At 40.0% G+C, this 11,921-nt stretch overlaps 1 protein-coding gene across 1 annotated transcript in view; it reads right to left on the bottom strand.

Annotated features, from left to right (window-relative positions):
- Positions 1-294: 294 nt before the first annotated feature.
- spo11 (SPO11 initiator of meiotic double stranded breaks) overlaps positions 295-11,921 on the bottom strand; it is a 34,019-nt gene continuing 22,392 nt past the window's right edge. Inside the window, exons 10-13 of the mRNA XM_033041254.1 lie at positions 7,366-7,403; positions 3,817-3,893; positions 2,495-2,606; positions 295-527 (exon numbers count right to left, since the gene is read on the bottom strand). Of these exons, the coding sequence (XP_032897145.1) occupies positions 408-527; positions 2,495-2,606; positions 3,817-3,893; positions 7,366-7,403 (347 nt within the window). The 3' untranslated portion in view covers positions 295-407. The remainder of the gene's footprint in view (positions 528-2,494; positions 2,607-3,816; positions 3,894-7,365; positions 7,404-11,921) is intronic.

Here is an 11,921-nt window from a genome sequence, read left to right as displayed (position 1 = left end):
GAAGATTACTATAATTAAGAATATAACTTTTTTTTGACTGCATCAATTATTAATTCTAACATGAAAAGACCAATCAATCAGAAAAAACAAATCTGTGACAGTAACTCAACCAGAATTCCAAAATGAATATTACTGAATTAATCAAGACTGACAATAACTAGAGTACTAACTTGGTTATATTGCTAACCATCAATCAAATACAATAGGCTAGCAAATTAACAGAATATGTATGTCCAGTTGAAACACTAATGCAACCAAAATACCAAATTTTAGGCAAATAAATTCAATAAGAATCACTAACAAGGCTAGAAAAACAAGTCAATAGTGTATCAAGAGTTACAACACTAACGCCAACTCAATCAGATTTTTTTTTCCTTACAAAGATGGGAAAATGTTAGATATTTTAGTTATATCCAACCACCAAACTTGAGTTTATTTGGCAGATATACTCTTGTAAGGTAGTTGGAACTGATGGAAGCAAGAGCCTGGATCTCAGCCTTCACTTTAGATGTTTCCATTATTTCCATCTGAAAAAAAAGAATAATTATTGAGAGTTTGCTGCAGCAAATTATAACTTTGTACTTTAATAAATAACAATATTAGCAATAAATAACACCTAAATAAAGTGTTATTTCATTGTTTTGAATACAATATTCTGAATATTACTCAGGGAGGACTTTATCACTAAATCATTTGTAACTATCACTTGTGTAGAATAACTCAGATTGAGTGAGGTTGGCATTAATTCAGTGCAATACCTTGTTGCTTAATTAACACCGTGATGCCAACATTTATTGAGCTAAAATAAAACTCTAAAATTAATGGAATTCTTGCCAGTACAAGCTTGGTCATTATTTTCTAAAATAACTCCTGACAATATAATACATAATTACATTTCAAAGAAATGTCAGGCTGGGCGATAGTAGCCCTTGGGGGTTATTAAAGATGTCTACTTACCCCTCAGTATCAAACCTATCCTAAATAGAGTAAATCTGTACCACCAGAGTTTTGAATTGTGATGGTGGTCAGGCTAAGTTTTTTTTGGGGGGGGGGGGGGGGCCATAGAAGGGGGAGGTTGGGATGTTGTGAACACATCAATTGGAAGTCCTTTTTATTTCATTTGGATTCGGTTTAAAAGGATTTACTCAAGCAGGTGGCCATGATGGCCTTGTCTGGATTATGCATTTTCTACAATATCCTTTGGCCTTGAGTGGGATATATCCAGTACATCACTGGTCAACACATTATTCAACTAAATCTGCTATATATGAAGTGAACTAAGCGAGGGATTTCTCTTATCTTTTGTGTAGGATAATTATTCTATTATCATTGATTCATTACAAAGATGTTTTAGATTTTTGCAATTTGGGGCCAGCCCCAAGTTGCATTTTTGTGTTGTTTTATTTTAAATACATTCTCACTCTGAAAAGAAATAAACAATTAGTAATGTTATGATATTATCGTATCATTAATTGTGATAATGCCTACAATTAAAAAACTTTACTTGTACATCAAAAAAAGTCAAATCCAGTGAAGCTTTATGTAGTTTGGGGAGTTTAAACCTTATGATCAGAACAAAATATAACCAATGTGATAATCATATCCATATTCTTCATTGGATCTGTTACGTGTCTACATCATTACTGAAATAAATGTCTTATTTAGAATCAAAAATACAAGTTTGCATAGAAAGTAAAACAAAAACTGCTAAAGCTGAAATCTGAATTAAAAGCAGAAAATGCTGAGAACATTCAGCATGTCAGGTAGCATCTAGAGAGGGAGAAATGGAGTTCTTCTTCTTTTCGTGTCCATCTTGTTACAAATGTTGATCTCGCTGTCATCGTCTGTCCTGAAAAGGAAGCCAGCTTCCGGCGACAGTCAGTGGAAGCCATCACTTGTCGCAATAGATGATGGTGGTAGCAGAATTAGCTCAGGATACTTCCAGTTTCCAGCCCCGCAACGCGGACGCTTCTGCTATGGGGCCAGAAATGGAGTTAATGATTTAGTTGATGAACTTTCAACAGAATCGTGAATAAAAATGCAGGGAAAGAGCCAGGGTGGAGAGAACAAAAGGGAAGTTTGTGATAGGATAGAGATCAAGAGTAAATAAATAACTCTACTGGTGATGATGCTGGCTAAGAAAGGGAGGTAAAAGCTCACTAATCACAGCTGAGCTACCCTGAGGAAGTGAGAAAAGAAAATGAACGAGGACAGAGGACAAAAACTGATTTTTAATATTTTTGTTATTTTGCTTAATGATTTTACCTGAAACAAAGTTTCATCTGAAAGGCTAATTGTGTTTCTCTACCCTCTGATGTTGCAAGACCTTCTGCACATTTTAAGCATTTCCTATTTTTAAACAAGTGTGCTTTATTAAAATACTTGTATTTTTTCCCGTAGAAGTGAAGCCACATTTTAAGTTCATTTTAGGCTGGGTACAGAATAACAACAAATGTATCACTCAGTACTGTCATTAACTGTGAGGTTCTCATACTTCTTTCTTCCAGAGAGGTTGGCAGTCAATGTAAGGTCTCTTTTGTAAATTGGTCAACTTGCTCGTGTCATTTTCAGTGAGAGGAATCAAAACTTCTTTCGGAATATTTAATCTGAAGATAACAAGTGAAAAGAAAGCACATCATTTGCCCAACTCTAATTTCTCATTTCTAACAGGTAGTAAATTAATATTGTATCAGTCCAGCAAACCTGATTCAGCAGAAACCTATTATGGATGCAAAAGGTCATCATTCAAGTGTATTTTGGCATGAACTCCGTTCCACACATGATATAAAAGTAGTGAGAAGTTAACTACCTACTTTATTGAGACCTCATTTAAATAAAAATCTTTTGCACATATTTATAACCGAAAATGGATGATGTCACCACTGGAGAGAATTGCACAACCAAAATGATCATGAAATCCAGCGTATAGATTGTTCTCCCCCTTTTGAAACTTAAATTTTAGGAAAACAACATCTAAAAAATCCCAAGCATCCTTCCACAAATCGCGTAACAGAACATGGTATGGGAAAACTTGCAGTCCTGGGCATAAGATCTGAGAACCTTGCAAAGCAAAGCCTGAAAATTATACCTTTATTTGTATTCCTCGGACAGGTGCAAAGTAGGCGAGTACTATAGGCCTTCATAATTCAGACGGTGGGGATGGATGTGCTCCATGCAGAAAAATTATTCAGGAGAGGAACCATATCGGCCGGTCTTGTCCAGGTTTGTGAATTGGGGGTAGAGGGATAGAAAGAGAAAGGGGATTGTAGTGAGTGAGAGAGAGGGGACATTGTATGTGGGACATTGCTTAACGCTACACTTCTACTGTTCTCCTCTTTCTCCTACGCCTGAACTCTCCCTATCCCGCCCTCGCCACTTTCTCCATCTCTCATCATTCATAATCGCTCCCAAACGCTCTCCAGCTCTCATCCTTTCACCAGATGGCATGTTAGTGAATAGGTTATGTGGAAATAAGAGGCAAAATGTGACTGGTGGGACTCCTCTGAGAACTGGCATAGACTTAATGGGCAAAATAAAAAACTTGAAAAAAACAATACAAAACAATTGAGCACAATTGCTTGCAAATTAAACTACAATTATCAATTGTTATTGATTACAATGTTTTACCATGCCACTGAATACTGAAGATAGCCATGTTTTTGTTGAATAAGTGCAACGCTTCTAGAGAAGATCAGGCAAAGTTTCTCCTTTTGCAGAACAAAAACAGAAACACCAAGCAAATTGTATCACCCTTGTCAGACTACTGTGTTTTGCATCAATGAAAGTAGGTCAAAGATTGTATGCCTTAATACTGACCTTTGAATATCAGATGGAAGTAGACCCAACCAATTAATAATCGGAACAGTCAGACTGTGGGCATCAAATGACATAGACTGATAGGAGAAGAAAACAGTATGAGTATTTCGGCACAATACATTTCACTTGAGAATTTATAATTACAAAGAAAATTGCAGGAGAAAATATATAAATATATAGCTGAGTGAACAGATGAGTGGGCACAGTACAGAGCTAAAACAGCATGTTTGGAAAAAATAATTGGTATTGGTTTATTATTATCACATATAAATGTGATACCGAGAAAAACTTTGTTTTGTGTACTATCCATGTAAATAATACCATGCACAAGTAGAATTAAACCATGCATGCGTATGAATGCTAGTTCAAAAAGATGAAGGAGAAAGGATGAAAGGATTAACAATAGTAAGGAAGTAATAATAATCAATATAATAATTTAAAAAAGAAAAGAAAATATACCTTAAAACTTTAAATCCTAATGTAAAGAAGTGCTGAGCTCTTGGAGTAAATAAATAGAATTTCTAAGTGGGAGCTTGATCTGGAAAAGATCTAAAGAAAGGCACAGTTTCCTGCTCATGCCATGGGAGACTGATCCAAAATAAAGGAAGTGGCAGTGAGTTTGCAAAGTTGGTTTGGCTACATTTGGAATATCTTGAAGTAGAAATTAAAATAATGAGGAGTGGTTTGAAGCAGGTCTTTCTTTGCAGGAAATATTTAGCGTTTAAGAAGGAACTGCAGATGCTGGCAAATCGAAGGTAGACAAAAATGCCGGAGAAACTCAGCGGGTGAGGCAGCATCTATGGAGCGAAGGAAATAGGCGACGTTTCAGGTCAAGACCCGCCTTCAGACCCGAAACATCGCCTATTTTCTTCGCTCCATAGATGCTACCTCATCCACTGAGTTTCTCCAGCATTTTTGTCTACCACTGAGGAATATTTAACAGTGCTTTGCCGAATTATGCACATTTAAAAGAATACACACTGAAATAAAACCTGATTCCAACGGTTTGAGAGTTGGTAACATGGAAAACTAGCATCAAATAATATCAATAAATGAAGGAAGAAGTTAGAACTGTTTTAAAGCAGAGCATTGTGCACCATGGAATGCGCTGCTCAAAACTATTGAACTATAGAGTGGTGAATCTGTAGAATTCTCTGCCACAGAAGGTAGTTGAGGCCAGTTCATTGGCTATATTTAAGAGGGAGTTAGATGTGGCCCTTGTGGCTAAAGGGATCAGGGAGTATGGAGAGAAGGCACGTATGGGATACTGAGTTGGATGATCAGCCATGATCATATTGAATGGCGGTGCAGGCTCGAAGGGCCGAATGGCCTACTCCTGCACCTATTTTCTATGAGTCAGAAAAAAAAATCACTCAAACTAGATAAATACTTGATATTGAAACACAGAACAGCAGGGAAAGAGTTTAGAATAAATCCTGTGTTCTTTCTCCATAAATAGATGAGGAAACGTTTCTCAACCTTTCATTAGGCCACAATGTGCTCTCTACATTGGAGAAATCAAATATATATTGGGTGACCGAATTGGAGAGCTCCTCTGTAGGATGCACAAGACAGAGGTCAGAGATTGAGATGGAGAATTAACAAGACAAATGACTGAAAGCTCAGGGTCACCTTTGCAGACTGAACAGAGGAGCTCTGCAATGTGGTCACCCAATATGCATTTGATTTCTCTAAATTAGAGACCACATAGTGAGCATCAATTGCAATACACTAAATTGGAAGAAGTGCTACGTTTAACAGACAGCAGCAAAAGCAACTTTTCCATCTGGTGAACCTTGACCTCACTCGATCATTGACATTCTGTTTTCTCTTCCCTACCTTCTCTGCAGCTTGAAACACACTTTCCATTTCTGATGAAGGATCTTCAACATGAAACTTAAATTCTGGTTCTCACTCCACAGATGCTGTCATTCTTGCCAAGTATCTCCCATATCAGTGACCAGTAAGACAGTTCTGGAGACCTGCTCCAAGCTTCTGTGTATCAAATGCTTTGCAACATTCTTCTGCACATTTATTGAAACAGGCATTGATCCTCCTGATATGCTTTTATGAGAAATAAAGGAGTCCAAATTTACCTGGCCTGGTGCAGTGGAGTCTTTTGAGGATTAGTTTCATGGTTTTAAGATCCATTCTATCTGATATCAGATTATCAGGGTCTTACCAGTTCACCACTGCAGGTCTGGCCCCAATACTTTGCTGTTTCCCAATCACCCGTCTGACTGATCACTAACCTTTAATCAATGGTCTGGATTAATCGCAAACTATTAATTTTCTGTCTCATCATCTCATCAATTGGTTTTCATTCAAATCATTAATTCCCAATTGTCTGTCTAAACAGAAGCAACCACCAGCTGACTTTCCAACCATCACCAAACTCCCACTGACTATCCAGTTGATCACAGAACCCTACATCCTACCCAAATAATCCTCATCAAGGTCCAAATGACTCCCCACAGATCTTGACCAATTCTCTATTTATCCTTGAGGGTAAATAACCTGATTCTTCTATTCTGTTACGATGCCACAAAATCCCCAACAGCATTTTACTAATTGGGAAGTTATAGAAACATAGAAAATAGGTGCAGGAGTAGGCCATTCGGCCCTTCGAGCCTGCACCGCCATTCAATATGATCATGGCTGATCATCCAACTCAGTATCCTGTACCTGCCTTCTCTCCATACCCCCTGATCCCTTTAGCCACAAGGGCCACATCTAACTCCCTCTTAAATATAACCAATGAACTGGCCTCAATTACCTTCTGCGGCAGAGAATTCCAGAGATTCACCACTCTCTGTGTGAAAAAAGTTTTCCTCATCTCGGTCCTAAAAGATTTCCCCCTTATCCTTAAACTGTGACCCCTTGTTCTGGACTTCCCCAACATCGGGAACAATCTTCCTGCATCTAGCCTGTCCAACCCCTTAAGAATTTTGTAAGTTTCTATAAGATCCCCCCTCAGTCTTCTAAATTCTAGCTAGTACAAACCGAGTCTATCCAGTCTTTCTTCATATGAAAGTCCTGACATCCCAGGAATCAGGTTGACGAGTTATGACGAGGTTGACTGATAAAAGCTAGACTTAGGCATTTAAAATCTGCGTGCATAATTTGTGTTTCCACCTTTTCCAATCCTGGCTGTTCCTATTAAGATAAAGTTTAAATCCATTGCAGATTTCAATTCATCCTTATCAAGTCTCCCTAAAGCTCACGTGTACAGTCCTTTTTGACCCATCGATGTGCTAGATTTTTTTTAATAAGTGAGTGTTTTTGTTTAGGTATGCAAGTTGCACAATAATCAACTTTTTCTGCAAGAGTTCTGATAGTGACATCCCTAAAAGTAACAAGTCAAACACAACAGAGTGCATACTATGCATTGGAACAGGCTGAAAATAGTATGTTAGATGTTAATGCAGCTAGTTACAATGATACATATTACAATTCATTTTTTACTTAATAGGTCATTGGGTAATTCTATTATAAATTTATCAACATTAAAAATAGTAAAACATTTAGATTTTAAATAAACATACTCACCATTGACCCATATTTGTATATGCACATGATTTCAATACCTGAACAAAACCAGAGCAGGAAAAAATGTTTTATTAATGGTAATGAGAACCAGCAAAGCTACATTTGTTACTTGACAATTAATATTATGACAGAGGTGGTTAAACCTACAAATTCATACAGTAAGTGGCCTCAGAAACATCTATGTACAGGTCTCATCAACCATGGTTGTAGAAGAAAAGCAAACAATCCAGAGAAGTTTCCAAGTGGGTACCACTTTTGACGAGTTCAGATGATTAAATGAAAAGTCGGCGGTTCTGGAAAATTTAAAAACCTTGGATATGAGTATGGCAGAGAGGATTGGTTCAATTATTGATCTCTTGTTGTCTAATGTTGTAATTCAAGACCACCGAGTGCCTTTTTAAAGAAGCTTCATGGAAAGGGGAAGAGTCATCACGTTAGCGTCGGTGGAATGTCATATATGTTGAGTTCTGGAATGTCCATGGGTTTCCATCCCAAATGGCCTAAATTTTATGTCAACCTAATATAATACATTTAGCAATGCTGTGGCTGATGTAGCCTACACAAATCCAAAGTGATTGTGAATGATGGGAGTGTTTAAGAAGAAACTGCAGATGCTGGAAAATCGAAGGTACACAAAAATGCTGGAGACTCAGCGGGTGCAGCAGCATCTATGGAGCGAAGGAGATAGGCAACGTTTTGGGCCGAAACCCTTCTTGAGACTGAAGAAGGGTTTCGGCCCGAAACCTTGCCTATTTCCTTCGCTCCATAGATGCTGCTGCACCCGCTGAGTTTCTCCAGCATTTTTGTGAATGATGGAGTGCTGGCTGTTAATTATTTTCCTTTCATATGCATCTTCTGCCATGACACTTCATTTCCATCCTTGAGAGTTCCTATTAAATGTGGTCTCCACTCACTGTAACCACGTTTTGCTTTTATTAATGCAGAATTACATGAGATTTCTACTGGTCATTTGCTCTACCACCCATTAAACAAAACAATTCTATTGAAGAAGGGGAGGATACTATTTCATTGAATCTGGCAGCTCCCTCAAGGACTACCAGAATACAGTGTGGTTTAGATGTACACATTCTTTGTGATGAAACTTTTTGCATTATCAAACTTCAGCTGTTATAAGGCAGGATAGTCTCCACTCGCCACTAAGAGGATGAGCTCTTACACTAATTCTACCCTGCTGTTATAGATGGATCCCTAACTCGCATCTCCTCTGTGTCCCATAGTTCTGCTTTTGCTCCCCCTACCCCCAGAAGGAACAAGGCAGAGTTCCCTTGGACCTCACCTTTCACCCCACCAGACTCCAATTTTACAAGCAGAGCAGTCCAGTAACAGATATGTGGCTGTAGTGCCACTTTGTGAAGAGAACATGCCACTGTCACAATTAACTTGGAAAACCTTGACCATAGAAAGTTGCTTCATAGAGAATTCAAGATTGGACTGTGGATCCTTATATATATTGTTGAAGGATAGGATTACTCCGCATAATCCGTTTTCCCTCTCTCATATCTGCTGTCATATGCCGATCATCCACAATTGTTCTTCTGTGGCCTCTCCATTTGCTGCATATCCAGCAGCAAGTCCACTCGAACAATTGCAACAAACTCGTTATAACCGAAGGAGTTCCTACTATGGTCACCAATTATCTCAAATTCTGGCCCTGTTGCCCTCACAGGCTTCTAACCTTGGGTGTCATTGAGTCCACATGATAAAAGCGGTTGATTTCCATCTAAATAATACTAGCGCTGTGCTGAATAATCCACGCTCTTTTCTCATCAAGCCAAATATGAAACAATTTCATTGTGAAGCTTCTAAAAGAGCGATGCACAACAATTGTCATCCATGTGCACACCACGTGGCGATTGTACTCACCTATTATAGATGTGCAAGTATTGACTAGAATTTTAAGAGCTACACAAATTTAAATTTTAGAAACATAGATAATAGGTGCAGGAGGCCATTCGGCCCTTCGAGCCAGCACTGCCATTCATTGTGATCATGGCTGATCGTCCCCTATCAATAACCCGTGCCTGTCTTCTCCACATATCCCTTGACTCCACTAACCCCTAGAGCTCTATCTAACTCTCTCTTAAATTTTCTACATTAGCAGCATAAACTAAAAATCTCAAATGGGTGTTTTAAAAAAAGTTACAGTACATACAGGTGCACAACCTTTTATCCGAAAGCCTTGGGACCAGACACTTTTCGTAATTCGGAATTTGTCGGTCTTCGGAATGGAAATTTTTTTGCGTAGATTTTAATGGCTGGCTCAGTGGTAGAGTGCTCGGCTCATATCCGCAAGGTCGCGAGTTTGCGCCTTGATCCCGGCAGTTCCTCGGTCGCGAGTTTGAGTCTTCAATGTAGTTTTTTCTTGCAGAATAAATGTCTGTATGAAATGCAGTGTGTTGAATGAATTCCTGAATTTATAAATGTGACCGCAGCATTGAATCACCTCTCGCACTCATGTCACCCTAGCGGGGCTACATGCCCTTAGGCGGCCTAAGGCGACATTTTCACACTCTTATATCCGTGTGCAGCAGAGGCGACGTGCGTTTGGCGCCAAACGTGAGCTTTGGTGAGCTCTGGTGTGCAGACGACATCCTGGAAAAAATGTCCGGTTTCTTCCAGGTAGGCGATATACCCTCCCGGGCAATATACCCTCCACTTCTCTTTTATGAAGGGGATTTAGTTCCCCTTTCTTCCAGGACCGACCGGAGGTTCCGCTGTCACCTCTGCGGGCCACCCTCGGTGAACGTCCTGTCTCCCTGTCCCTGGGATAGTAGGAGGCGATCAAACAGCACAATACCCCCCTCCCCCTCCAACTCCAGAGGAATCCGCTCCCCGATGGGCCGCTACGGCGACAAGTGGCAGTTCGCCCACAGCCCGAGCTGCGCCCCCCCAAGAACAAGACGTACCTGGAGCGGGGCTGGGCTGGAGTTGCTGATCTGGGATCTCCGTGCTTGCAGTGGGCCTGGGGGGTCAGTGTCCCGTTGGTCCTGACGTCTCCAGTGACTGTCACTGTCCTGCTAGCATCGCCGACATGAAGACAGTGCAAAGCCCCCGTGCTGGTGCAATGGGCGGGGAGCTGGAGAGGGGAGGGAAGGGGTCACACACATGGCCGGGAAGCAGAGGGGTGTAGGTGGAGTGAAACTGAAGCGAGCGACAATCTGCTGCTGCCTGCCCCGTTGAGTTAAAACGTTCCCACGCAAGACTCACGATACACTGTGTATCGTGCTACCGTGGGAACTTTTTAACTCAGCGGGCAGGCAGCAGCATATTGTCAATTATTAACCCTCCCGCGCAATATACCCTCACCTTCTCTTTTATGAATGGGGATTTAGTTCCCCTTTCTTCGAGGACCGACCGGAGGTTCCGCTGTCACCTCTGCGGGCCGCCCTCGGTGAACGTTTTCAAGGACCTTTCTTCAAGGACCGAAAAAATGTCCGCTATTCGGAGGTTTTCGTTATTTGGATCTTCGGATAAAAGGTTGTGCACCTGTAGTAGAATTTCTGACTCGTGCTTTTGTTTCTCCTCCACTTCATCAGCTGGAAATTTTGACTGTCATTCATTGATATTTACTGCTTTATTAAGTTTTGCCAGAGAGAAACTTGGCCCTTAATTTCAAACAAATCTATTTATTTTGTTGTCCTGTTGTCCCTCTACTGGTTTTCCAGCTGAGGTGCCAATTACAGTTCTCACTTATCACTGAAGCATTATGGGCATAATTATGTTCATGGCCAACTTGGTTCAAAAATCACAGGAGCTGAATTAGGTCATTCTGTCCACCAAGTCTACTCTGCCATTCAATCATGGCTGATCTATCTTTCCCTCTCAAACCTATTCTCCTGCCTTCTCCCTGTAACCTTTGACACCTTTACTAATCAAGAACCTATCAATCTCTGCTTTAAAAATACCCAAAGAAGAGACATTTACAGCCATCTGTGGCAATGAATTCCACAGATTCACTACCCTCTGGCTGAAGAAATTCCTCATCTCTTTTCTAAAGGTATGTCCACTTATTCTGAGGCTGTGCCCTCTGGTACTAGACTCTCCCACTAGTGAAAGCATCCTTTGCACATCTATTCTACCCAGGACTTTCATTATTAGGTATGTTTCAATGAGCTCCCTCATCCTTCTATACCCAAGTGAGTACTGGCCCACAAACTCATCATACATGAATACGTTCTGATTCATCAGAATGTGCACCATGAAATCCGTGACTAGTTGCTTCTGAGCTGCAAAAATGATAATTAGCAGGATCTTTCTGTAAGATCAACATGTGCATGATGAGTGAGAGAGAACATACTAAAACAACAGACATTCAACGTTTTCTGAAGAAAAGTAAGTACAATACAGTTACAGGATATAAAGAGTTTTCAATTTTCAAGAAAATTGGGAATGTTTGAGGATTAGCATATGGCAAAGGGTCTTGGACAGCCTGTATTAGTATTTGCATCAATGATACTGGCGCCGAGCATTCCCTCTCGCCCACCTTGACATCCTGTAAAACACAAAATATGTCACTGCCTTAAATATAATTTGAA

Source organism: Amblyraja radiata, chromosome 23, assembly GCF_010909765.2.
Source record: "Amblyraja radiata isolate CabotCenter1 chromosome 23, sAmbRad1.1.pri, whole genome shotgun sequence".
NCBI lineage: Eukaryota > Metazoa > Chordata > Chondrichthyes > Rajiformes > Rajidae > Amblyraja > Amblyraja radiata.
The sequence above is the reverse complement of the archived record's forward strand: the minus strand, read 5'-3'. Positions and strand labels throughout refer to the sequence as shown.